The 24733-nt window shown below is 34.4% G+C and overlaps 1 protein-coding gene across 2 annotated transcripts in view; it reads right to left on the bottom strand.

The window, feature by feature from the left end:
• Nucleotides 1–24733, bottom strand: part of Gk1 (Glycerol kinase 1) — a 53864-nt gene that overhangs the window by 14789 nt on the left and 14342 nt on the right. For both annotated transcript variants that reach the window (XM_067093541.1, XM_067093540.1), the window contains 11 exons: nucleotides 21969–22465; nucleotides 19914–20062; nucleotides 18779–18888; nucleotides 17674–17891; nucleotides 16756–16865; nucleotides 16504–16606; nucleotides 15230–15340; nucleotides 13913–14169; nucleotides 12671–12876; nucleotides 11581–11718; nucleotides 9820–9906 (listed from right to left, as the gene is read on the bottom strand). In XM_067093541.1, the coding sequence (XP_066949642.1) occupies nucleotides 9820–9906; nucleotides 11581–11718; nucleotides 12671–12876; nucleotides 13913–14169; nucleotides 15230–15340; nucleotides 16504–16606; nucleotides 16756–16865; nucleotides 17674–17891; nucleotides 18779–18888; nucleotides 19914–20062; nucleotides 21969–22058 (1579 nt within the window). In that variant the 5' untranslated portion in view covers nucleotides 22059–22465. The remainder of the gene's footprint in view (nucleotides 1–9819; nucleotides 9907–11580; nucleotides 11719–12670; nucleotides 12877–13912; nucleotides 14170–15229; nucleotides 15341–16503; nucleotides 16607–16755; nucleotides 16866–17673; nucleotides 17892–18778; nucleotides 18889–19913; nucleotides 20063–21968; nucleotides 22466–24733) is intronic.

Here is a 24733-nt window from a genome sequence, read left to right as displayed (position 1 = left end):
TTAGTCATTACTCATTAAATTGAAGAAGCACTTAAAAGACCCCTCTACAATATTTGTCAGCACTTACAAGACATTACTACGTAATACACTTACTCGGTTTTTGGTTGTCATTAAGAAAATACTTTGCACGACCTTTATGAAAATACAGTAGTGAACTCGGTGACCTCATTTAATTATTCAACTAAACATTCATGAGTTCTCATGCTTATTTTAATAAACTGGATGTTATTCTTGATGGTCACAAGCTTTACCATTTTCATCTCCTTCACAACTCTCAACATCTTAAAATTTCACATTCTATATTAGTTCTACATTATTGCATCATCTTCCAATTTATATTTACTCTGCAATCAGTAGAATTTCAGAGAACTCTCTCATTCCAGTATCACTTTCTCTTCAATTTTACCTTCATTTTCATCTTTTCCGGACTTTCAATTTCAAATTTTTCCCTTCCACTTTGTTATTTAAGACATCTTTCACCCAGAGATGTTAAGATTTTGATTCTAATTCTCCTACAGCTTCCTCTTCGCCCCCTTGTCACCTACTTCTTGGCCTCCTTTCTCTTTTCTCTATACTATATATATTCTACCCAAGTCTGAAGGATCTCTTTTTCTTCACACACTTTCCTTAAACCATTCCAATGCATGTCTCTCTCTCGCTAATATTTTTCCTATTGTTTATTGTTACATCACACACAACTATTACTACATCTTGCTTCTTTCAAATACTTTCACAATCCACTTGCCGACTCCACGTCTGCTGTACCTTCTTCATCATATTCTTTCCCAGTTTCTATTTTTAGTGACTCGCTTTCAGCTCAGTAAGCAGCAACTATTTTTGAGTCGGGCATGTTTTTAGTGTTATAACAATGCAATCCTTTTATTTGACGTCATCCAACGAACTTACTGCAATAAGCTTTATTTTTAATGTCTTCTCCTGAGCTTCATAGAAACTGTGCAGCATCCTTAGTCCCTCACTCTGGCAGAACCTCAGCACAAATTCTCCTTTACAGCTTCCTTAACTTATGCCATTCACTCCCATCACAGCCTAAAAACCATGTTCAGCATGGTCTACTTCCACTAGCATCTCACTACCTCTGATAGCTATTACCTAAACATTTATTTCTTCTCTTCTGGCCTCTCCATTTAAGGTACATATACTGAGGATACATGTATCATCTTCTTGCAGACACATGACCTTTAGCTTTTTACTTATAATACTCAATGGAATAAATTGTACAATTATGTAATTTATACTGAGAAATAGTCAAGTCTGAGTAGCTGGTTACCTTTCTAAAGGTAAAGCACAATTTCAAAAAGATTTCAAAACAGAATAAATGAAAAAACACGCAGCAAAAAATCTTGTAAGATCTACATTTCTCAATTGATGATCCATCCATAAAAAATCAGACATCATTCAAAGGAATGTCCACAAATAAAAATTTAGTCCATCCACAGATAGGTCACGTTAAGTCGAACCCACAACAATAATCAAGTCCAGGATATATAATTGCCAATAGGGAAACAGGAGCAACAAAGAGAAAAAATACTGACATACACTCACACACAAGGATTATTAAAAGCACAAAAACCACAGAAAACTGGAAAAACCAATAGATCACCACATGGAAGGAGAGTAACAGATAGAATGGGGAGAGAGAACCTTTCTAACACCACTGATAAAAGATTAACCTCATAGGGCTTTTTCTGGAGTTAGTTATTTCATAAGTTTTAATTTATGCAAGATCCAATTAGGCAAATAAATGAAATTTTAAAACAAATCTACAGGATCAAACTCTACTAATATGTACAGCTAAATTCAAAACATACCTTACTGTGCACAAAAAATATGTCATGTTCAGTACCTATTAAAGGGGCTAAATAAAAAAGCAGTAAACCCAACATATTTTATTTAAAATACCATATAATATGCAAGATGCACTGACAATGCAGTAAGCTATAGGTATGAATGCAATACAAAAGCAACAAATTCAATATACTTTGGGTTAGGTACTGCATTTTTGCTTCTAAGCTAAACACAAAGGCACTACAACAAAAAAAAAAAAAAGTTCTTTATATATCAAACTACATGCACATAAAAACTCCTGCATTGTATATTAGCTAGGTAAATGAATAACACAAAGTAAAACAATTAGGTATGGTAAAACAGGTTAACAATTTCTTGTACTATTTCTCTTCATTAACCGCAACTACGATGTGATAAAGAAGAGCTGTTAGGTAAGATGAACCAAAGCACACCTAAAAAGAAAAACTTTATACCGATGGACAACACATTTTGATTTTCAGGTGAAGCAAGACATTTAAAAGGTCCCAGGAAACCTCCAAAATGCTGGAAGATCAACACAGTGCATGAAACAGCAAGGATAAAAAAACACACTGTAACCAGGTGATTAATCCATAACCAGGGACCCTAGTAAGGGTTAACTAATGAAGTCAAAAACTAAAATAAACAGGACTAAATGTTCCATATATATTATGACACATCATCGAAGAGAAATGCTTAGCTGAAAGCACTAGCAGTACCTTAGAGTTAAGAGCAAACCAAGCCTGTAAATCCTAAAGAAACTTAAACCAAACTAAAAAGTAAATTTGATATAAGACAAATATAGAAAGAATAAAACCAACACTTTGAGGAAAACAAGCCAATAAATCCTATACTATTAAACTAAAAAGTAAATTTGATATAACACAAATATAGATAAAAAACCAACATTTGCTCAATAAGACTGAGAACCTGAAATATGATATAAAGATATAAAAATTCATCTGCCTCTGGACTTTTTATCTTGCCTAAAATTGGGGTGGCCAGCGAAGCAGCTTTTCAAGAGAGACAAAGTTTGTTTTTCTGCTACCCATTACCATCAACTATGCTACAATTTCAAGGTCATTTGAGGTACTGGAAACCTAAAGGCAAATTCCATGGAATAATGTTGAAGGTTTGTACCTTTATGATACCACCATGGACAGATGAGACATTAATTATTATTCCATACTTAGCTCATACAAACATTCCAGTCAAACTGAAACCAAATTAAAGCTGCTAGACAAGAAGTGGCTGAACTCTTGAAATCTATCTTGATATGTTTTCTCTTGCCTCACTCTAAAACTACACTTGCAGAACTACAACTTCAAGTTAATGTAACTACAAAAAAATTATTTCCTTCCTATCTGTAATATTGTTAATCTCAAGCATGACTCTCAGTGGCTATTAGTCTGAGTGTATCAAACTGATTCAAATGGTAAGTCTGGGATTACAGAGTACAGAACACACAAATATTTTCTAAAATATCATGCACACTATCACTAAAAAAAAAAAAAAACTGCCATATTCTAGCATAATTCTCAGTTGACTTGCACTGTTTTGCCAAAAATAAATCATAAGAGCACAAACGCTCTGAATGAATTTCCATCTTGATAGACATGAGGTAGACTAATATTCTGGATGTACTCCTTTTAAGAGTATTCTGTTGCTAATAAACTGCTGCTATAAGATTATGTAGTGCTGAGAGAGCAACCTTTCCCAAGGTAGTATACCCACTTACTAGATAATAAGGAGTACAAATGAAGGACGTCAAACTTGTGCTGATCACCATACAACAGGAACTGATTACCATACAAAAGGAACAAATATGGATGCTACTCTACATGAGTTGAACAGTTTATAGAATTTAATCATCACTGGTCACTGTATCACTGCCAAGGTTACAAAGTACTGCACTTTACCTAGATCAATGTGCAACATTTCTAAACTCACAGAGCTGCCTGAGGATTTATTTTCAAGTGACAGTTGAAAAATGGAGCATGAGAAAGATTAAAGTTATTGAGCAGCTAGGAAGGATGATGACCAAAGAAAATAAACAAAAAGTATATGGCAGAAAGAAATGAAACAAAATGCAAGGAATGTTACAATTACTATTGATCTTTAAAAAACACACATGCTAAACCGTATCAGAAAATTACATGCCGGAAATCTTCCAGAAAATAAATTACTACACTTCAATATGATCACTAATGGTACACTCCAGACTATCCAAACCTAAGGAGATTACTGGAAATTGTACATAAACACCCTAGTAAAATGCTCTTCTGTACCCAGCAAAGAGGAATCCATCAACGGCAATCTTTCCAGAAAACTTTTTCTTATTATATGCACTGAAGTTTAGCTAATTCACATTTCTAGACAAAGGGTTGGTACACAGGATTCTTTCTTAAATAAGGTACTTGAAGCCAAACAGTGTGAGGTTGGGAAATAACTGGGATCAAAAACAATACAAAAGAAAAAGAGTGAAGGACAGAATGAAATATGGGATGGGGCTGAAAGGAGTGCTTCAAAGAGCCAATACCGCCACCTACAGTTTGCAATGCAAGGAACACTGTAGGTTGCCTCCTTCATAGGAACAGCAGTGCTGTAATGTATACTTTATGCTGTGCAAAGATATACCTGCCATCCAAATGACAACACCACCTGAAAATCCTTAACAATTCTTCTCATGCCAAGCAGGAACCAGGACAAGAAGTTTTACCAAGAGTAAAGAGTTAAGGTATTGCAAGGAAGTTTTTATCAAGTCCAGCACACATCATAACTTATTTCTGAATTTTCTGTTTTGAATTATATCCACTCAACTGAACATCTACCAACCTAACGCACATTGCACTAGGTAAGAGCTTTCCAAAAGAAGTTAAAAGAGGAAACAAATTCTTGTATTCTAAAACTATCACTATCAAACTGTCCCTAAAGAAACAATTGTTTGTACATTTGTTACCAACAGTAGCCAATTCTTGGCATCTTTTGGGAAAGAAAAATAAAAATTATCTAGGAGTAATTGGACCTGAGGAATGTTACAGTGACCTCACACTTTGAGAAAGTTCATTTCATGTGAATTATTACACAATTAATGCAAATCTTTAATTAGGTAGTAATGTGAGAAAATCTAAGGGAATCGTATTTTGTGATTTTGTGTGAAGTTCATGGAATTCTGATTAATGTTTACATAACTTTTCATTATTGCATCTGCTATTGATAGGAGAGGATTACAAAAATTAAAATGATAAAAAATGACTGTCACAAAACCCACAGATTTTCTTATGGCTCACTGAACAACGATTCCCTGTTTCCGATTGTACTCCAATACCATGGACCACCCGTTTTACTAAAATCCCTGAGTGAAAGAGAAAGAAAATAGCAATCATCACTGCACATATATGGATAGATTCTAATGCCCCATGCACTGATCACGTATGTAGCCTGCACTATGAGCAGCAAGAAATCTAGTCATCACATTTTTTCAGCAACCCAACTGAACAGTCATCAGGGATGCAATCCTTTGTCCTCAGAGAAAAATGAATATAGAATAAAATCTGGCAAATTGCTTGTCTTAAACACTGTCTAAGCAGACTTATTTCAATCATAGGATATACTGGCTACCTCTACTAATTAGAAGTGAACAGAGAATGTAAATAAGGAACCACCAGCAACTTGTATACTTTCACCACGCTACAGTGGCAGTTGTAGAGCTCAACAGCCCCTCCTTCTTATATTTTATTCTTCCCCTGTGAGGTCCTCCATTGCATTTAAAACTAGAAACAAGCTCATTCCAGTAGTTAAAAAATACCTTGTTAAAAAATTTCATATAATTTCTTTTACTCAGCTTGTTGGAGTGTCTGTAACTTTACTTAATGCTGCAGAGTACTCTCCAATACCCCCATTTAACCGTCTTATGCCTTATGGCAAGCACACAACAAGTGCTTTAAAATACCAGATTACATCATGGCCTTGGTGTCAAGGCTTCATATATACTCATGGGTATTTATTACTATATTCAAATCAATCTCGTTCCATTCCTTTTTTTCTTTGCACATATTTTAGGATTCCACTCTGTAGTTGTATAAGTTAATGGCCTTTCCACTCCTAGAGGATGCATACTCAAATTGAAAAAATAACTATCTACGTTGTCAAAATTATCATTACTATCCACCATGAAAACCTTACTTGTCATTACCACTACTTCCCTCTCCAAGAACCACACACAACAATATTTAAAACCATAATTACTAAAACCATGCTACTATATTTAAAAATCCATGTACTCCCTCTACCATTACAATCTAAACAAATTTCAAACTGCTAACACAAAGACAAAAGACTCATTTCCTTTTCAATAAGAATGAAGTGGTAACAACTACACTCTTCAACAAAGAATTCCTTCTCAGCAAATCAAAGCATGTACTTATACTTTAGTTAAACTAAAAGTTTTCTTACTACAAACATGCTTAGCATCTCTCCTAAAAGGTCAGTAAAGGAATCTTCATCCTTATCTGGACAGATAAGGCAAAACAACCATACATATTCTATTTGTTTCGGTACAAGAGGTTTGTACACTGTATTTTTTTTTCTTAGGTAGTTTACTTAGGTCTCTGAGCCATGTCTGGATCCTAACAGAGATGGCATAATATATTAAGAAGTAATAACTAGCCAGTTACAGGAAACAGTTGAAGAACACTTTCAATTATTAACGGGGTGCTAAAATGGTTCAAAGGTATTATTACCATTAAAAGGCAGCTTAACCAGACCAATAAGCTAGAATTTAGCATTTCCATTAGGTAGGTGTCAGAGCTACTGCTGAATGCAAGATGATAAAGCTGTTACTACTTATGGACTGTAATTTTGCATGATGATATAGCCTATTACAGCTATACTGAAAGTTGGGGAGAAAAGTTTTAACTAAGACAAAATTAAGTCCATTAATAGCCTTAAAATTAGATAAAGTATACAAATAAAATTCCTAAAAAGCCACCCATGCAGTCCTTAATAAAAAACTAATTACTCTAAATATATATATAGACTGCAGCAACAAAATAAAATATTTCCAAACTCAAAATATAAGTAAACTCTGAACATTAACTCTAAATAGAAAAACAAGAGATAAAGTTAAGTGTAGAAATAATAACAACCCAACAAAAAATGGACGGAACTATCATCACAACACTGCACATTTTGCACGACTCATCATGGAATGGTTACTTAAAATTGATTCAACATTGCAATAAAATCACAGACAAATTAAATGAAGACTATGGTCTTCACCTTAACCACTATTTTGAACATGGAAGCCCATTCAAAAGTATTATACTGCAACACTAACATTTGCAGATCAAGAAAAAGACCATTATAAATTTTCTCACAAGACACTGCACAAAACAGTGATCCTATTTCCTGGACGTACACAACTTTAATGTGATATTTCTCAAGCATGAGTGACATGCCTTTTATCTCTATTTCAATAGAAAAATAACTAAATATACCTCTAATATTCAGTACACCATTACAGACAGTGATAATAACAACAGCAAAAAGAAGGACAGAGATAGGAAGGTAATTAGTATAAACCAAAATATTCACAATAAAACAATAATCATAACAAAACCAAATAAAAAATTTAGTGGGAAAAATCACTTACCTCTAACAAACAAATACAAAATGCATGTGGTAAGGAATATATTGTACAGATATAAATGAAACTTAAAGGACAATAATGCATTAACCCTTTGAGAATCTGATGATGACATCAAATGACATCATCCACAGAATATTTTCAGCTAACTTCACATCGTTTTGATTTTATCCTTTTGCTGTTTTCAATTTTTGAACATACAGTAAAAGGAAGCATAATTGGTTGAAATGTGCCAAAATCTCAAAGGGTTAAGTATAAGTAAGTGATGTTTAATGCACAATCATCTTTATACACAGCATACACATACTGTACATTTATTTGGGGTACCTGTTCACACGACACACAGAGCATCAAATGTGAGTATCGTACACGGTGAAAGTCATAATATTGTATGCATGCATACTAGCCTGAAGACTGACATACAAACAAATTAGTCTGCTCTCTTGCCATATGGTTCTCTTGTTCCTTATGACAGTTTTAATACCCAACATAACCCTGTTGTTACGAACAGGCACAGGAGAAGATAACTTCTACCTGTAACAGTGGTAACTGCATCACAGAAACAAAAAAATACAAATTGCCAATTTTATATATCAAAGTCAAAACTCTAAAGGGCATAACTGGCTTTTCATTTCATGTAAATCTTGAAAAATTCAATAAAGATATCTATAGTACAGTGACACTGTTAGACTCTGTAATAGCTATGAAAAGTTTTGTGCATTGCATGTAAAGTTAAAAAAGAGCATCTCTTGTACAGTACACCTAGATACTCAAACAAATTTTGTAGTCATTGCTCTTTGAGTCCTCAGGCTTTGAATAGCTTATCTAGAGCTTCGTAACTTCTGTTTAATTTGTGGTTACTAAGAATTGCATTAAGAATGACTGTAAATCAAGTATTTTTCTAAATACAGAATGTTATTTGTAAGAACACTTACATTATAGATCTCTACGGGTTTAAAAGCAAAATATTTTGTGTTTTCCTTAAACACCATAAAGCATTTAATTTTATGTTTGAAAATAAAGAATATAATTCTGCAATAAAGCTTTTAAGTAGTTAAAAATGACAACATGAACATTGAAAAAACCCAACTATTGATACAGAAAAGCATGGCAATAAATCTAAATCAACAACATGTGATGCAGGTAATTACCTCCATGTTATTTAATTTGAAACAAAAGTGGGAAAAGTAATTTTAGAATACGGAATATGCCATAAAAAAATTGCCTTTATTTGTCAAGGTGCAAATATATGATGGTCCCAAGTTCAAAATCACCTGAATGAAACAGAGCCGGAAGAAAACCAGGAAATGGAATGTACTGTTTATATCTTGAGATTAATTTTTTATCAGTAATACTGTACACCTCCCCTATAAATGCATCATAACTCTTATGGAGAGGCTTACAATAAATGATAAAAAATTACAATGTATATTAACTTTCATGCTACTGTAATGCTGAATACTGTTCTATGTACTGTACTTTCAAATTATTTCAGCAATTTAGGTATAAACATACAAAAGCAACCTCACTGCAAGATTCAAAATTAATGCAAACAGCGCAATAAAGTACAGTAGTACTTTTAGAAAAAAAATTTTTTTCATGCTCAAACTCCATTCTTTACATCATTATCAAATGAATAGCCTTGGCAATTGCAGATGGCAAGAAATAAAATAAAATGGAAGTCCATGACTGCCAAAATCTACAGACATGGCACACTGAGGAAGCAGCCTTAATGTAATCAATAAAAAATTGATTTTGTTACAAAATTATTTGTAACATTGTGGTATACATGAAAAAATTGTGTGAAAACTTAATAAAACAAATTGCGAAATATAGTAGACTATTATAAATGAAAACTATAATGATGTTTAGAATGTATGTAAATGGGATGAATACTTCTCAGTTAAATGACAAACAGAAAAGTGGTGAATGATGCCTTTATCATTCACGAAGAACACAATTTTCACGGAATATGTCTGACCATTTCCCATCAGGGGTAACAATAGGTTCTAACACATGAAAAAAGCCAGCCTTATCAAAATCTATATGAGAGACTACAGTTGCACGATCAAACTGCAACAGCTACCATTTACTATGGTACATAATACTTAACAACCAACAACAGATCTACAAAAATAGATATACACCTTCAAAAACTGGAAGCCAACACTTTAATTATGTGATGAAAGTTCTGAGTTTGGAAACTTCAACCAGAAATCGCTGACTGTATTTACAGTACAGAAAACCTACTCAATGTTATGTTTTATACTATAGTACAAAAAAAAAATTTATATGCATGCATATTAACAAGCCGCTAGCAACATCAACAAATTAGTTTTCAGCTGTACCTGGTCCTGGCTGTTTATCACGAGGTAGCTCCCAGCCCATACATCGCTCTACTGCCATACACCATCGTTCGTAACGATCCTCCCGTTCTACAACAAATACAAAAGTAAAATAGAGTCTATCCTCATGAAACAGTACAATACATTTAACCAAAATATTATCTCTGAAATATATTTCCTGAGGGGAAAAAGTTACATGCTAATTCATTCAAATAGCCACCTGCTATACAGGAAATCTGGGATGCCTTGAAAGAAGATATGTTTCAAACAGTCAAGTATCAAGTTTTGAAATGTAAAAGCAATTTCTTCATCCAAACCCACTAATAATATTGTGATCATACTTGTTGTCACAATGGTCTCTGGACTCACACTGTCTTCTACCTTCCAGACTAAAAAAGACCAAATTTTCACACATACTACCTGTGGAGTCTTCCATAAGTACAAACTACCCTCTTCACTGTTTCCATGAGCTAGATGCAAAACTCAAGAACAAAGGGATGGAAGGTGGGAACTCCAAATATGGTATTACTGTACATATATCAAAACAATTTGCTTTACCAGAACCACATCAATCATAATGTGTAAACAGGGGGAAGTGTAATGTTTCCTTGAAAAATGTCACCCTGTGTTTTAGATAATTTCAAAAAACAGACCAGACCAAAACAAACATTATAAGTGAGAAACACAGTGAATCTCACAAAAAAATGGTAGAAATATAAGGAACTAACAAAGACAAATGTTTTAAATAAACAGACATTAAATATATTTTCTAGTGGAGAACTTCGTAAAAAATTTTATATCATCTTATATTAGCCCTGACAGCAAAAAGCACTTCTAAAACATGTAACAATCCACAAACCACCATATACCACTTTCAGAAAGGAGAAAGGCTACCAACTAAGGAATGAATAAATAAAAATGAATGGACCTCTCACACTATGCAATGATATGATAATCTTGGAAAAGCAGTTTGGAATCTGCACACAATGAAGTAACATACAAGAATACCTCATAGGATGGCAGAGCATGGCCTAGGCAAATGTAGTAGGACCTCTGTCTTTCATGATTTAGCAAGAAAAATTAATATAAAGGAACGCTGGTGACCAAAAACTATTATAGACTGCCGAGCAAAAATTTGGGGAAATCCTGGTAAAGCTGATATTGACAGCACTACAAATCCAAGAATTATGAAGGTTGTTTGTACCTAATGATGTGTCCACAGGGTGCATGCATGAATAATCACTATTCTTTCTGCAAATATTAACAAATTATGATTATTAAGGTTGTAAATCATGCACTTATCCAATTTCCAAATTTTCCTTCAAGTTCTTCTAACAATAAATATTAGTCTTTACCATGCATTCTCATATAACGGTTACAAAAAGTAATTTACTTAATAAAAATCAAACACTGTACGTCATATCTATAGGACTGATAGTTGTTACGCTTAATCATGGATAAAACATCAAGTCAACATTATAATTCAACAAGAAACCTTAAAAATGTAACAAATGAGGGGGAAGAGGTGTGCTTTTATTGGACAGCATCCTTATATTCTATGTATTTTAAACAGATACCAAATGGATAGGTCCAAAATGGTTACGTTAATATTGAAAAGGTAGTTCACGACTCCTTCAAAGGTGTCGGAATAAAAAATTTAAATCTATAATGAAGTTCTCAACTTCAATTAGCTTCAAGGCAAAAGAAAGTAACACAGAATCACAACTCTCAAACTGGTTTTCTCTAAAAACCAAAAAGCCTTACCTTCAGGCAATATGGTGGGAACAAAGTCATCTGTAGTAAGTGGAGTGAGTTTTGACAAGTCCCAAACAGCAATCCCTTCTGCTGCACCAGCGGCCATTGCTGCTCCAAGGGCAGTAGTTTCTGTCATGCTTGGACGTACTGCACAAACAAAAGTTTAAGACTTTCATACATTGAATTTACACCTCAATATTCGACTAATCCAGTCTGGGCAGCCACTACTTTGATACTCAACAATTGATCTCACCATCGCAGCATTTAGCTCTTTGAACATGTGATATGCAAGAGTGAAAGGAAAGAGTCAGTTAAGTAGCAATTAGGGCAAAAGGGTGTGGAGGACTTAGACCAAACTGTAGTTAAGGCAGAAAGTGCACATGACAGAAGGCAACATAATTTCAATTTTTATCCTTTCATTACTGTATTTCTGATATTTTTATTGAAAGGACATACTGTTAATCTATCTATATAAAAGAACCAAAGAGAGAGAATAATCAGTTAATCTGTGATCATTATGTAAACTTGTATAATACTGATAATGCTGCTGTGATCTACAATAGTTTTTAATGTTATCAATTCCCTTCAGGAGTGCCTTTTCTTAGTTCATACATGCTTGTAGGAGAAAGGAAGAATTCAGAGGCATAACCTCAAATTAAGGGACCTAACTCTTAAGAACTGAAATTATTACGGTAATCATCTTTGAAAAAAATAAATAGTTTTGAGTGGGGCAACTTGTTTTTGATGGTAATCAATTGCTTTCTGAAATTTATCATTCTTATTCAACTTTTTGGACACCCTGAAAATAATTCGTAAATACTTCTGATCGAGTAAACCAGAACTATTTTAACTGCCTGCCTGTCGGTAATTAACCAATGCTTAACCTGCTTACTTGAAATACTATATTTCATTTTCTAATCAACTGTTTTCATTATTTTTAACTTACACCTCACCTTTACACACTGTGCATGATTTTGATTCACACCCCATCATGTTGGGGGTTCTTTATTCAGTGTACACATGGTGAGTGCTAAAATTTCTTAATTTCTTGCAAAAACACAAAAAACTCTACATAAAGCGCTAAAGACATAAAACTTACCCACGGGCACTCCTGCTAAATCAGCCTGTAACTGAAGTAATGTGTTGTTGCTTGTCATACCTCCATCAACTTGTAATTTATTTAAAATTATTCCTGAATCTTTCTGCATGGAGTCTAATATTTCTCGGGTTTGAAAACACACAGCTTCTAGGACGGCCCTCGCTAAGTGAGCTCCTGTACTACCTTGAGTTAGCCCACAAATAGTCCTATAAAAGAAAATAATAATGTACAGCACATCTAAGTAATACTTATGATCATAATGAGGTAGAAACCATAGGTTCATAAAACAGAATGTCTTTTTTTATTACCACCTTGTACCTGGTACTAGACTGAAAACTGGATTGCCAAGAAAGGTAAGGGAAAACCATTGTCTACCTGTTACTTCTATATGTACCCGTATATTTCTGTTCCTGTTATTTTTGTTACTATGTACTTCTGATCATATTTTCAATTAACTTGTTGACATTATTTACCTTACTTCTGGAATCTTTCATTTAGCTAGCCTTTTACTTTATAGTACAGTAAAAGGAATATATACTTAATTCACTTAATTTAAATTGATGACTTTCCCTCATATATTTTACTGTTATTTTTGTGAAGACCATAAATATGGGCTAATATAATCTTAGTTTAAATGTTTAACTTCTAAAGCACCAGCTGACTACAGTAGACCCTATATTAAGCAAACAGGCATATACTGTACTATGTTAAAATGTATCATCTCTTCCTCTTGTAAATTTTTTGATAATTAAAATTGAGAGACATAACAACCTGATGTATTAGGAAGTTATATATAAAATACAATGCAAATAGCACTTTGAATAAAGATCACTGAACAAATGGCCTAGGTCTGTTAGAAAAAGATCTTAGTATTATTACATTCAGTTTTTTCTTTAAAAATGTGACTACATGAGCATGAAGCATTTTACATTCTTCTAAAAGCTTTACAAAGATGCAGATAATTCCAAAATAAGAATCTAGGATGTTCTCACAGGATGAGATGATAACTGGTTGGCAGCTATTAATATTTTACACCTACTCATTTGCAAAATATGGCTGTTAGCTTTCCTTGAGCATGCTCGACTTCCTGCCTATCCTACTTTTAAAACTTTCGTGCCTCTTTTCTCACATAGGCACAAGAATCAACTAAAAACTGCCACTCAAAAATAATAATAAAACCTTGGTGAACATTATTATTCCATGTAAATGATTCCCCCAAGAAGCTAAATGAAGGCTACATACCCACGTGCATCAGTGCGCCAATACGGAGCGTAAAGTCCTGAGAATGCTGGAACAAAATATACCCCTCCTGAATCTTTAACAGTTTTAGCTAAAGGTTCAATGTCAGCGGATGACTTAATGATGCTCAAGTTGTCCCTCAGCCATCGGACAGCAGCACCAGCAATGGCAACAGATCCTTCTAAGGCATATATCGTAGGTGCATTTTTCCCAAGTTTATATCCAACAGTAGTTAGAAGACCATGTTCACTCTGCACAATCTATAGAAACAATAAGTGTATTATATTGTGTACTGAACAAAACTTACAAAATATTTCATTAAAAAAATTACCATTTGTGATAGTGATGATTAACAGTACAATTTACATACAAAAGAGCTATTACTTGACAAGAGTTTGAGGAATGCCCTATAAAACACCAGCATAATAATTTGAATTAATGCCAGCTTAATACTGCTGCATCACTTTATAAGAAGTGCAAATATATTTTGTCATTAGGAAAACCATCATTTGACTGACTTTTCATAGAATATCAAGAGCAACAGTTGTGTTGTATATGAACATTGCAGTAGAAGCCAACTGCTGGATATGTGGTTGGACAGGCCAGGTACAAGACAGCCAATCCCTTACCTATCCCTTTGCAAAATGAGCACTAAGTGCAACAATTTGTATCTATAAAATAAGCTTTTTTACCTTTTATTTTTTATATATGGCAAATGCAACTTTAGCAAGTCAAATAATTACAAACTCATGTGAATGAAGACTTAGCTCAGGGCAATGAAATGATGTTCCACAGTAAAACTGTATTTGAACTCAAAACCTCCACTATCATTAAATCTGCTCCCCTACTATATATACCTGTTCCCCAATGTTTTCTATTCATTCTCTCTGAAAATGACTGTCTGTTGGCATGTAGAAATGTAAGTTAATAAATAACGAAGTCGGAATACTCGATTATTTATTAAAAATAAGAGTTAATAAACAATGACAGCAATATACCATTTCATGTTCTCTGGAAATTTGTTATATCATCTCCCTGCCGATGAGAAAAATATATAATAAAAATAAGAGAAAATTCTGTATAAAGCTGAATGCTGATGACACAGCAGTTGTTTTCAACTACAAGGTATTCCTCTTTTAGGAATACCTTGTTGAATATTACTGCTCTCTTAGCAACATCTATTTTGCACTGTCTTTTCTATATAGTGTATAATATACCATACAATATGTGGGAAAAACAACAAAATCACTGATGCTGTCGCAGCAGTAATATTCGGTAAAAGCAAAAATGATAGTAACATCAATAACAAAATTTCCTTACCTGAGTCCCCGTGTTATAGAGGAGGAAACATCCAGTACCATAAGTGTTCTTTGCCTGGCCACGTGACAAACACATCTGTCCCACCAAAGCCGCTTGCTGATCTCCTAAAACCTAAAAACATTAACTATGGTAATAATCTGCTCAAATTAACCTTTTGAGATTTCTGCCCCGTGAAATCTTATCTTTTCCAGCGTCTGTTTCCATTTACAGATATGAGATTGACTGATTCATGACTGCTAAAACTGGCATCACAACGCCTAGGTTATTGATGCTGTAACAAAATAGGTAACAAAAGAGATATATAAATAAATTTAAAAGGGGTTCTTATAGGAAATATCTAAATATATATATTTAATCATATCTGTAAATTCATATATACTACAGTATATATATAGTTGAGGAGGCCTATCTAACAAAGATATATAACTTCTCTATATTACAATCCTACCAAGAATTGTAGCAAGGATAAAATGCCCTTCTTTGTCATATCCCCAGGACAGGAACCTCTGTCTCAGATTTCCAAGACTGGGACATTCGACCAGCAAATGACACAGTCTAGGGCGCAATACAGCCATCGCACAATGGAGGATTTTCACCGGACCATGAGTGAGTCTTTTATGTCCAACCCTAAGCCTGAACAACATTGTTTCTTGTCTCCTTGGCACATAAAAATGTCCTATCTATTTCAGAATCTGTTTCCATTTACAGATAGAAAATACTGACTCAAGAGTCCCTTTAAAGATGAATATTTCTGCTTTTTTCTTGTACAATATTAGGTTCAAATCTAAATCTAAAAGTCAAAACAAAAGGTTAACTTTGGAAAAACAGCTGTAACTTACAATGAAAGAGTACAGTAATGCAATTATATTAATTAAAATCTCATTAATCACATACTGACTTCCTCTTGCTGCACATGCCCAGTCCTTTGATGTCTCAGTCGTCAGTCATTCTTCTGTTGGCCTCCATTAAGTAACCCGCCCTCTTCAGTTATTTTCCCAGGATTTAATGTTCAAGTGATTTATAATGCTGTGCCTTTATATTTTCACCTCTGATTTCTTTTTTTGTGCATCACCATCATTTTTTTTTTTTTTTTTATTAGTTTCAATGTAATTCATTGGTGTTCTGTGTATTGGGGGTTGTGTTCCAATTGCCCTTCTTATGTGCTTTGCTTTTTAATGCATCGGAAACAGCTGCCTATTTATTACGGTAATAGTTATAATAATCCGATTAAATCCTTATAATACAAATGAGAAAACTTTTATCATGATACCTACTCCAGATATAGGAACACCTAAAAGTGGTCCTTTCGTTATGTAGCCATAAATTTCAGAGCTGCTTCTAATCTCTGGAAGTACTGACATTGGAATCTTGAAAAACCTGAAAGAAGGTAAAAACGTAAATGCCAATAAGTAAAAAGAAAAACTGATACCACACTTATCATCCAGTTGTGAATGATAATTATCAAACATATGCACTCAACATGCAACAGGAAAATACTAGCTACCATAAATAAATGATATACCAACTTGCACAAATTAGGGTCCCATTTTAAAGTGGAAATGTTCATTAGCATTGTACGAGATGCATTGGTCACGTCAGTTACATGAAGTCCACCATCGAGACCTCCAGTTAGATTCTGAAGACAGAAAATATGATTATTGTGTAATTTTGAAATTAAATATAAACATTCAAAGAAATTATTGTGTATACAACAGAAAAAGTGCCCAATATATCAGGCTGGAAAATTATTTAAATAACCTGATTAATAACTACGAAGCAATCAACTTCCCTGAATGTGAGAATTCTCAAATATCACCAAGAGGTAAACATCTCTAGCAACATGAATCCTTATATAACTTAGAATAGTATTTTTTATTTTGTACTTCACGTAGGTAATGTAGACTAAACTGAATAACAGTCAAAGTCAGAAATTTGAATACCATTAATGATGCCTTTTGAAATGTAATTTTTAAAAGCATATTTAATCCACATTAGTGATCTTTAAATCACCTGGACACTACAATCCTTCAAAGTAGTCATCTTAGTACTTAAGCAGTTGGGTCCTCAGGTCCCTAGTAGTGATCACATAATAAATTCATCCCCCCAAAATTAACTTTATGTTCCAAAATGTTCCCACAAAAAAAAAAAAAAAGATGCTGTGAGAGGAGGAAGAGGTGGTTAGAACTGCGGTAGATGCATAGTGCACATGTGGACTGAGATTCACTGGGTCTCAACTGCCAGATCCAGTATATTTTTAGCATTATTTTTAGTATAGTTATCCACAGAGTCCATAAATGATAACAATCTTCATTTTTACAAGAATGAGAACTGACACTGAAATGTTGAAAATTTTGACCAAAGATATCCATGAAAGATGAAAGTCTGTACTACTATTCTTATAGGAACAAATAATTAATGGTAAACAAAATAAAGGAAGTACATACCCATAACAACCATGTGTCAACTGTACCAAATAATAAATTGCCTTTTGCAGCCACTTTTTGAACCTCTTTATCATTATCCAGCAGCCACCGAAGTTTAAGCGCTGAGAAGTAGGTGGTAATAGGTAGACCACAAATGTCTTTCACATAGTCTTTGTTCTGGCCAGGAGTTTCTTTAAGTATCTCCTCTACTGTTGTTGCCGTTCGAGCATCCAACCACACTGCAATGAAACAGCAATACACACTTTAAAAAATGTTAATTCTTTTATAGACGAAAAACATTATTTTAGCTGTGAAAACTCATTTATAGACATGTTCCACAAGAAGATTTCAACTTCTTCATCTATTCATCTGGGTTCTAATATCTCTCACTACCAACAGAATATGGTAATGCCATGTGTTGTCTGACCACCCTGCAAGCTATGCAGAGTTAGGAGGAGAGCACCAGTTCCTAAAGCTATGAGTCTGTACCAAAAGTTTTGGCAACAACACACATAACCACGTCACTTAATGACTGCCCAATTACGGTAGCTATTTAGGTGAAACAATGCTGCTGCTCTTCAGAATCTCACCCTTGGGGACTTGGAGTCAATGAAATACTGGAAGGAAATGTCTTAAAGTTGAGGGGTTAGGAGGAGTAACAAGAAGTCAGGGAATAGTATCTTGTCAGTAAACTATGGGCTGCATTAATTATGGATGATCTAACAGAACTATAAGAGCTTACACTCTTCACATACCATATAAGACAACAACTGAGTTTTCGAAAGCTACAGATAAAGCACTTCATCATTGTTATTAATATTATTATTTTTCTGAAGACAAAGACCCTTCCCACACATGTCTTCAAGTTATGTTAGTGTACTAATACAGTATCTCACATTTGCCAGAATAGTTTAACCAGGCCAATGAGAAAACATCTTCATTTCATATGGTTTGTCCAAAGGCAGTTTGCTCCTAATAAATAACATTAAAATTGCTATTAAGTCTAAAATTAATATGGATGAGTCAGGAAATATCAACTACATGCTAATAATTTCATTCAAGTTATCTGGATATCAAAAGCATCTTTCAATAATCTATAAAAAGCAGTGAAGAAGAGCTTACTGACCTATAGCATTTGCAAGGGGTTCACCAGTTGTCTTATCCCACACTATTGTCGTTTCTCGTTGATTGGTGATACCAACAGCTTTGATATCAGCAGGGTCGATTTCTAATGTTCTGCAATGAAAAATACTTTGCAATTAAAATGAGTTTATTTACATCCTTCCTTGGGGTGAATGAAGTACTCACAAGTAAACTGAAAAATGTCAATTAAATATTTTGGGGTTAATCTAAAGTGGATAAACAAACTTGCCTGTCCTCTCTTAGCAGTTACAGGTACGCTATCCACAGAGAAATAATCAAGGGTAAAACCTTACCTGTTAATACATACAAACCTACTGCAGTCTTTGATAATATTAACAACAACAACAACAACAATAATAATAATAATAATAACAATAATAATGGAGGAAACCTCCTCTAAGGGTAATATCTGTTTCCACAACATTTAATTTGTTTAGAATATTTCTTATAACCATTTTTCCTGAGGTCATATAACAATGTTCCGTTCTGATGCTTTTATTTCCTCTGATGTTTTGACTCTCATTCTTGCAGTCATCCACTAAGTATTACAAAAGTAAATGAATTACAACAGGAGTTACTAAGGAATCCATGGCAGATGGGCGAGTTACAGTTGGAAAGTGAATTGGTGCTCTGAATTTTGACTGACCACTGTTTTGATACTGTTGTGTCATCTTTTGGAGGTTTTGTGATTTTCTTGGCCTATTTGATGTATCCCCCTCTATGAAAGTCCACTTAGGTAAGAAGATGCCATATGGTGTTATTTCTAACTCTCCTCCCCCTTTCTCTCTCTCATCAGTGTCCGGCACCAGGTGAGGAACCAGGTGATTTCTAACATTTCTTTTTATAACAGTGGAGAGAAATTCGGTTTCTCTCCAGGGAGACATTTTCACCTATTATTTTCCTGAGAACCTTCTTGTCTTCTAAGTGTTTATGGTGCTTAAAATTCCCACTTGGTCTGCATCACTTACAGTCATTCTGTCCTCATTTCCTGCACATTCAGCAACCACATTTCACTTTATGATGAAAACATCTCTACATATGGCATGCCTAGTTTAGAGAACAAAAAGTTATAGCAGTAAGTTACAGTTTCTTACAGTAAATATCTAAATCCTACATACCTGAGGTTTTCAACTGTCTTCTCTATGCATGTCAATGCAGATTTCAAAAGTGCTTTTGCATCCTGCTCCACCCAACCAGATTCTGGATAGATTTGAGCTACTTCTTCTTGGTGGTAAGTTAATACTTCCCCAGTGCCAGCTGCAAAAACCTGTAAATATTGACAGAATAAAATTATCATACCATAAAATGCACTTTATTACAAATTGGGGATAATTGATTTACACCACATCCATATAGCCAAAACAGACACATCTTATAGAATCTCAAGCTTTCACAAGTGCAAGCAGTATGCCTCTCTCTCACAGCAATGACATTCTTGGGTAAGCACCACAAAAAAAAAAAAAAAAAAAAAAAATCCCCCTCTTTCAAGGCACAACCAGCACGCCTCATTTTCCAATACTTATCTATTTATTGATCTACATCCTATGAAAGATATATTTAGTTTTACTTATTAACTTGTCATTAACTACATACAATTTCACTTACTATTATTTGCAATTGAAGTAATGATATATTCAGACCTATCTGAGAGAGCAATCATAGAATTTACGATGGAAGTGTTAGGATATGTAGACAGGAGAGTGACTGGTTTGGTGTGTAAGTAGACCTAAGACAAAAGTATTACGTATCCATGACTACTTAATCTCTACGGATGGTGTCATATGTGAAGTCAAAGGGAAGACAGGTGTAGGTGCAAAGTTGTGGGATAAGAAAGGAATGCTGATGTTCAGAAAGTTAATGATAAATGAGTAAGAATAATAAGAATAAAGTTTGAGGGTAAATGGAAACCAGGATGATGGACCAACAATGTTAATAAGGAAGCAATGGATTTCTAATGGTAATGGAAATAAATATAATGGATGGATAGTGGGTGATTCAAGAAAGAGAGCAGGGTGAGTTCAGAAGACTGATCCTTAAACAAATCTGGATTATCTATGGAAGCCAAGGTGGAAGTGTATAGAGGGACTACTGAGCCAACTCTTCTTCATGGTGGTGAAATGTGGATGTTGCATGTGGAAAAGAAAGGATGAAGCTGTTGCTGTTGAGATTGACTGTTTTCTTTGTATACACAGCATAAGAAGACATCATCAAGCAACAAAACTGGATAATCAAAAAGTAGTAACGAAAAGGTAGGCATAAGGAAAATGATGGATCAGAGTTTTGAGATGGTATGGTCAAGTGGAATGAGTTAAAAGCTATACGTTGGGAAAAGTGTATAATTTTGAAGTGTTGGGTGAGAGAAAGAGAGGAAGACATAGTTAAAAGAAGAATTAGAAAGGCAGGGCCATAATTTCCTGGAAGCACTGGGAACTCAAAGGACAGAGGTGAATGACACAGAATGTGAAGGGTACTGGATAGAAGCTGCAAGTCGCATACCATTAGTCATATTAAGATTTTAAAAACAGATTCAAAACTAGATACTACAGTATTTTCTTGCATAACTGACAGATCAAAAGATAGGCAGATAAAGGAGTAGAAAATAAGGAGATAATGAACCGGGAGAAAAAATGTCTATTGCGATAAACTTCAAGTGCGAAATTTATCTAAAAAAGACAGGCAGAGAGCATGTCATTATCCAAGAAATCAATATATGAAGTTAATAAAGTTACTTAGATAAAAACCAAGAGCAGGTATACCTCATTTACTCTTAATGCTTTTGCACCAACACCAGAAGTGTGTGTCCGTGCATAAGATACACTGTAGCTCTCAAGAAAACACACATGACGCAGAATACAGGGTTCTAAGCCACATGACAATCTCTTGGTTATTTTGCTCTACTGTTCAATACAAGGTCAAGATTTTTAATCACAAGCTTCTTATCAGCAGAAAATGAGCTATGAAGTGACAGAATTATCACTGATAAGTTGCATGACTTTCCTTCCAATATCAGATTAACGTGTTCTCCTAAAAACCTAAACTTGCTAGTGTACTTACAAGAGACTAATTAAATGCCAATACAGTAATTCATCTTTCCTGAGACTATCATCTAGATACGCAATAGTACATAGACATTTGACCTTTCTTATCTGCACATTAAAACAAAATCTACTTACTAGAAAACGAGTGGATGAGGTTCCTTGGTCCACAGCACCAACCAAAGGGCCATGTTTTCCACTGACAGGACCATTGGCTCTGGCAAACATGTTGGCTGCTTATTGTCTTGGAATGTTGTATTTAAGTACTGTACTGTTGACAATGATTATCCCATAAACAAGAGTTGAAAATCAACAAAATAAAAGTTATAGTAATCACAACCAAAACGAAGAAATTGTTTGTTCTACATGTATATCTAATAAACTATCTTGGTCCCCTCAGCTCACCAAAATAAATATCTCAACAACACTACTGGAGCCTGAGGCTTAAGTACAATTCAAACAACTTATAAGGTGTAACAGGGAACTAAGAAAAAATTTATCACAGGAATAGAAAATGAGATTCTTTGTAGTGTTTAGCAGAAAATAACAACATGGATAGGGTATTTGAGTGTGATTCCTATCTCCCCATAGCTGTGTGTCTTTCCAGGTGGTCTTCACAGTTCCGGAGATTATTACTGAAATGAGAAAAAACAAATGAACATTAGAGAATGGCTTTGAAATAATCTTTCATGATCAGAATCAAGATTAATCAAGATCAAGGTTACATTCAACCGTTCTTACTAACAACACAATCTTGACCTTTAAGCCTACAAGTCATTCATCACAGTCTAAACCAAAATGAAAAGATAGCTCTTATTACAACAATATGCCTAATCTGTTCACAAAAATTAGGGTTAAAATTTCTTTAAGCAATGTGAAAAATAAACATACATACTGTACAGTACTTCTCAGAAAGATGTTAAATTTCCACAAATTGGGACTCAAAACTGAGCTCTCCTTCAAAAACTGATGGAAATAAAATAACTTTCTTTTTTATTCCCCTAACAATTTAAGTAACATTCAAATGCTGTGATACACAGCAACTGCAGAGCCCTGCTGGCAAACTTTTCTTGTTTTCTTTGGGCTTGGGCAAGAAGAGGACATATAGTTGCCCATCCTATTGGCTTTTCCTCAAAAACAAAAATCAAGTTTATGTTTAAGAGGGCATAAAATTGCGTATCCCACTGGCTTTTCCTCCTAAATAAACTCAAGTTTATGTTTATACTGTACTGCCTTTGATATAACTGAATACTGTATAAGATTATTTATGTATATACAACATTTTATAGGCTAGTTTAGGTGCTGTTGGAGGTTATGTATTAAAATTTTTCTAATGATGGCAGAAGTTACAAGGTACTTGAGGCTAATGGCAATTTTGAGAGACCCTGGATTTACTATGTCTGGTACCCAACAGGGCAGAGTCAAGGAAAATTTATTTGTTTTTGCAAGATGAAAATGAATGAATGGTGTCAGTGGGCATTACTGATATAGGCATGCTTGCAATTTGGTCACTTCAGGATTTTAAATCAATGACCATCACACATAGACAGCAAGTTGTTATGGACTATTCAGAGACCCCTTTAGGTGGAACCATTACATTAATTGCAATGTACAGTAAACCCAAAACAGTTAAGAGTAGGGCCACTGCAACTTCTGCTGGGGCATATTTGAAACCCTCTTCTGCCCACTTAATGTGTACAACGTCGACATGATGTTGGCTTAATAAATTTGATAGTTCAGTATGCGTATGATGAAACTCACATTTCTACTCTGCTACATAATGAAATCACCACAAGCCTTTACACAGACCATGAGCAAAACTGTGAAGTATTCAACTAAACCTGAGAAAAACCAATATTTTACAAATTACTTGATCAAGTTCCCCCTATTCCTTACACATTGGCCCAATGTAATACAAGTTTACTTAATGATTCTAAGTATTTGATAATATAGTATTCCGTGTTACCTTTAAATCTAAAATCCTTATGAACCCTTACTATTTCCATGGTGGTGGTGGTAGAAAATTTATACATCTTTCAAATCCCCGACTCCTATGTTTATCTGACATTCTCAATTGTACAGGAGATTTTTCAACTATGTACAACACATTTGTTTCATGACAAACAAGTCACTCATATACAGCACCTAATTCATGTCAACTGTCCAGACACGGCAACCCGCCTGAGAAAGAGAAAGATATCGGTATTCAACACTGCAGGTGTAGGTAGATCTATGGCTGTGAGCAGTGACCATGGACATTACTTGTGTCCACAATGGGTGAACATTGCGCTTGTCCTTAGGTTGGCAGTAACTTACAATTCACCTTATTTTACTCTGTTCATGAGTTTTATGCTTTTCTTTGTTTTCTATCCCTCTTTTTGTGCTTTAAAGTGATTGGTTTAATTACCAATCATCATCCAAGAACTACTACTTGTCCAGCTTGTATCAAGGAGAGAAGAAATCCCTTTAACCATGTAGGATTAATTGCGATGACAAAGTAAGCGTGAGATACTAATAGACAATTAATCTTCTGACCATCTTTGCTTTCATGGCCTACATTTGTACCAATATCTGACAGAAATTCCTTCAACTGTACAGGAGTTGCAATGGCAAAGTAAATGTGACGGAAAGACAGGCAGATCATCTCCTTCCATGCGCATTTATGCATGACGGTCTACCTTTGTATCAAGTTGACAAGATAGCCCATCACCCTCGCAGGAATCTTGATAAGGTAGGTGTGACAGGCGCACTACTGGATATACAAACAAACCATAACCCTCTATACATACTGATGCATGTTGGTCTACCTTCACACTATGGAGTCAAACATGATGGATGGACAGATGAATGCGCTCCCTTCATTGATGCGCATTTGTACCAAACCTGATGGAAATTCCTTTAAC

The sequence above is a fragment of the Macrobrachium rosenbergii genome, chromosome 50 (genome assembly GCF_040412425.1).
Source record: "Macrobrachium rosenbergii isolate ZJJX-2024 chromosome 50, ASM4041242v1, whole genome shotgun sequence".
Lineage (NCBI taxonomy): Eukaryota > Metazoa > Arthropoda > Malacostraca > Decapoda > Palaemonidae > Macrobrachium > Macrobrachium rosenbergii.
This window is presented reverse-complemented; position numbering and strand designations above follow the sequence as displayed.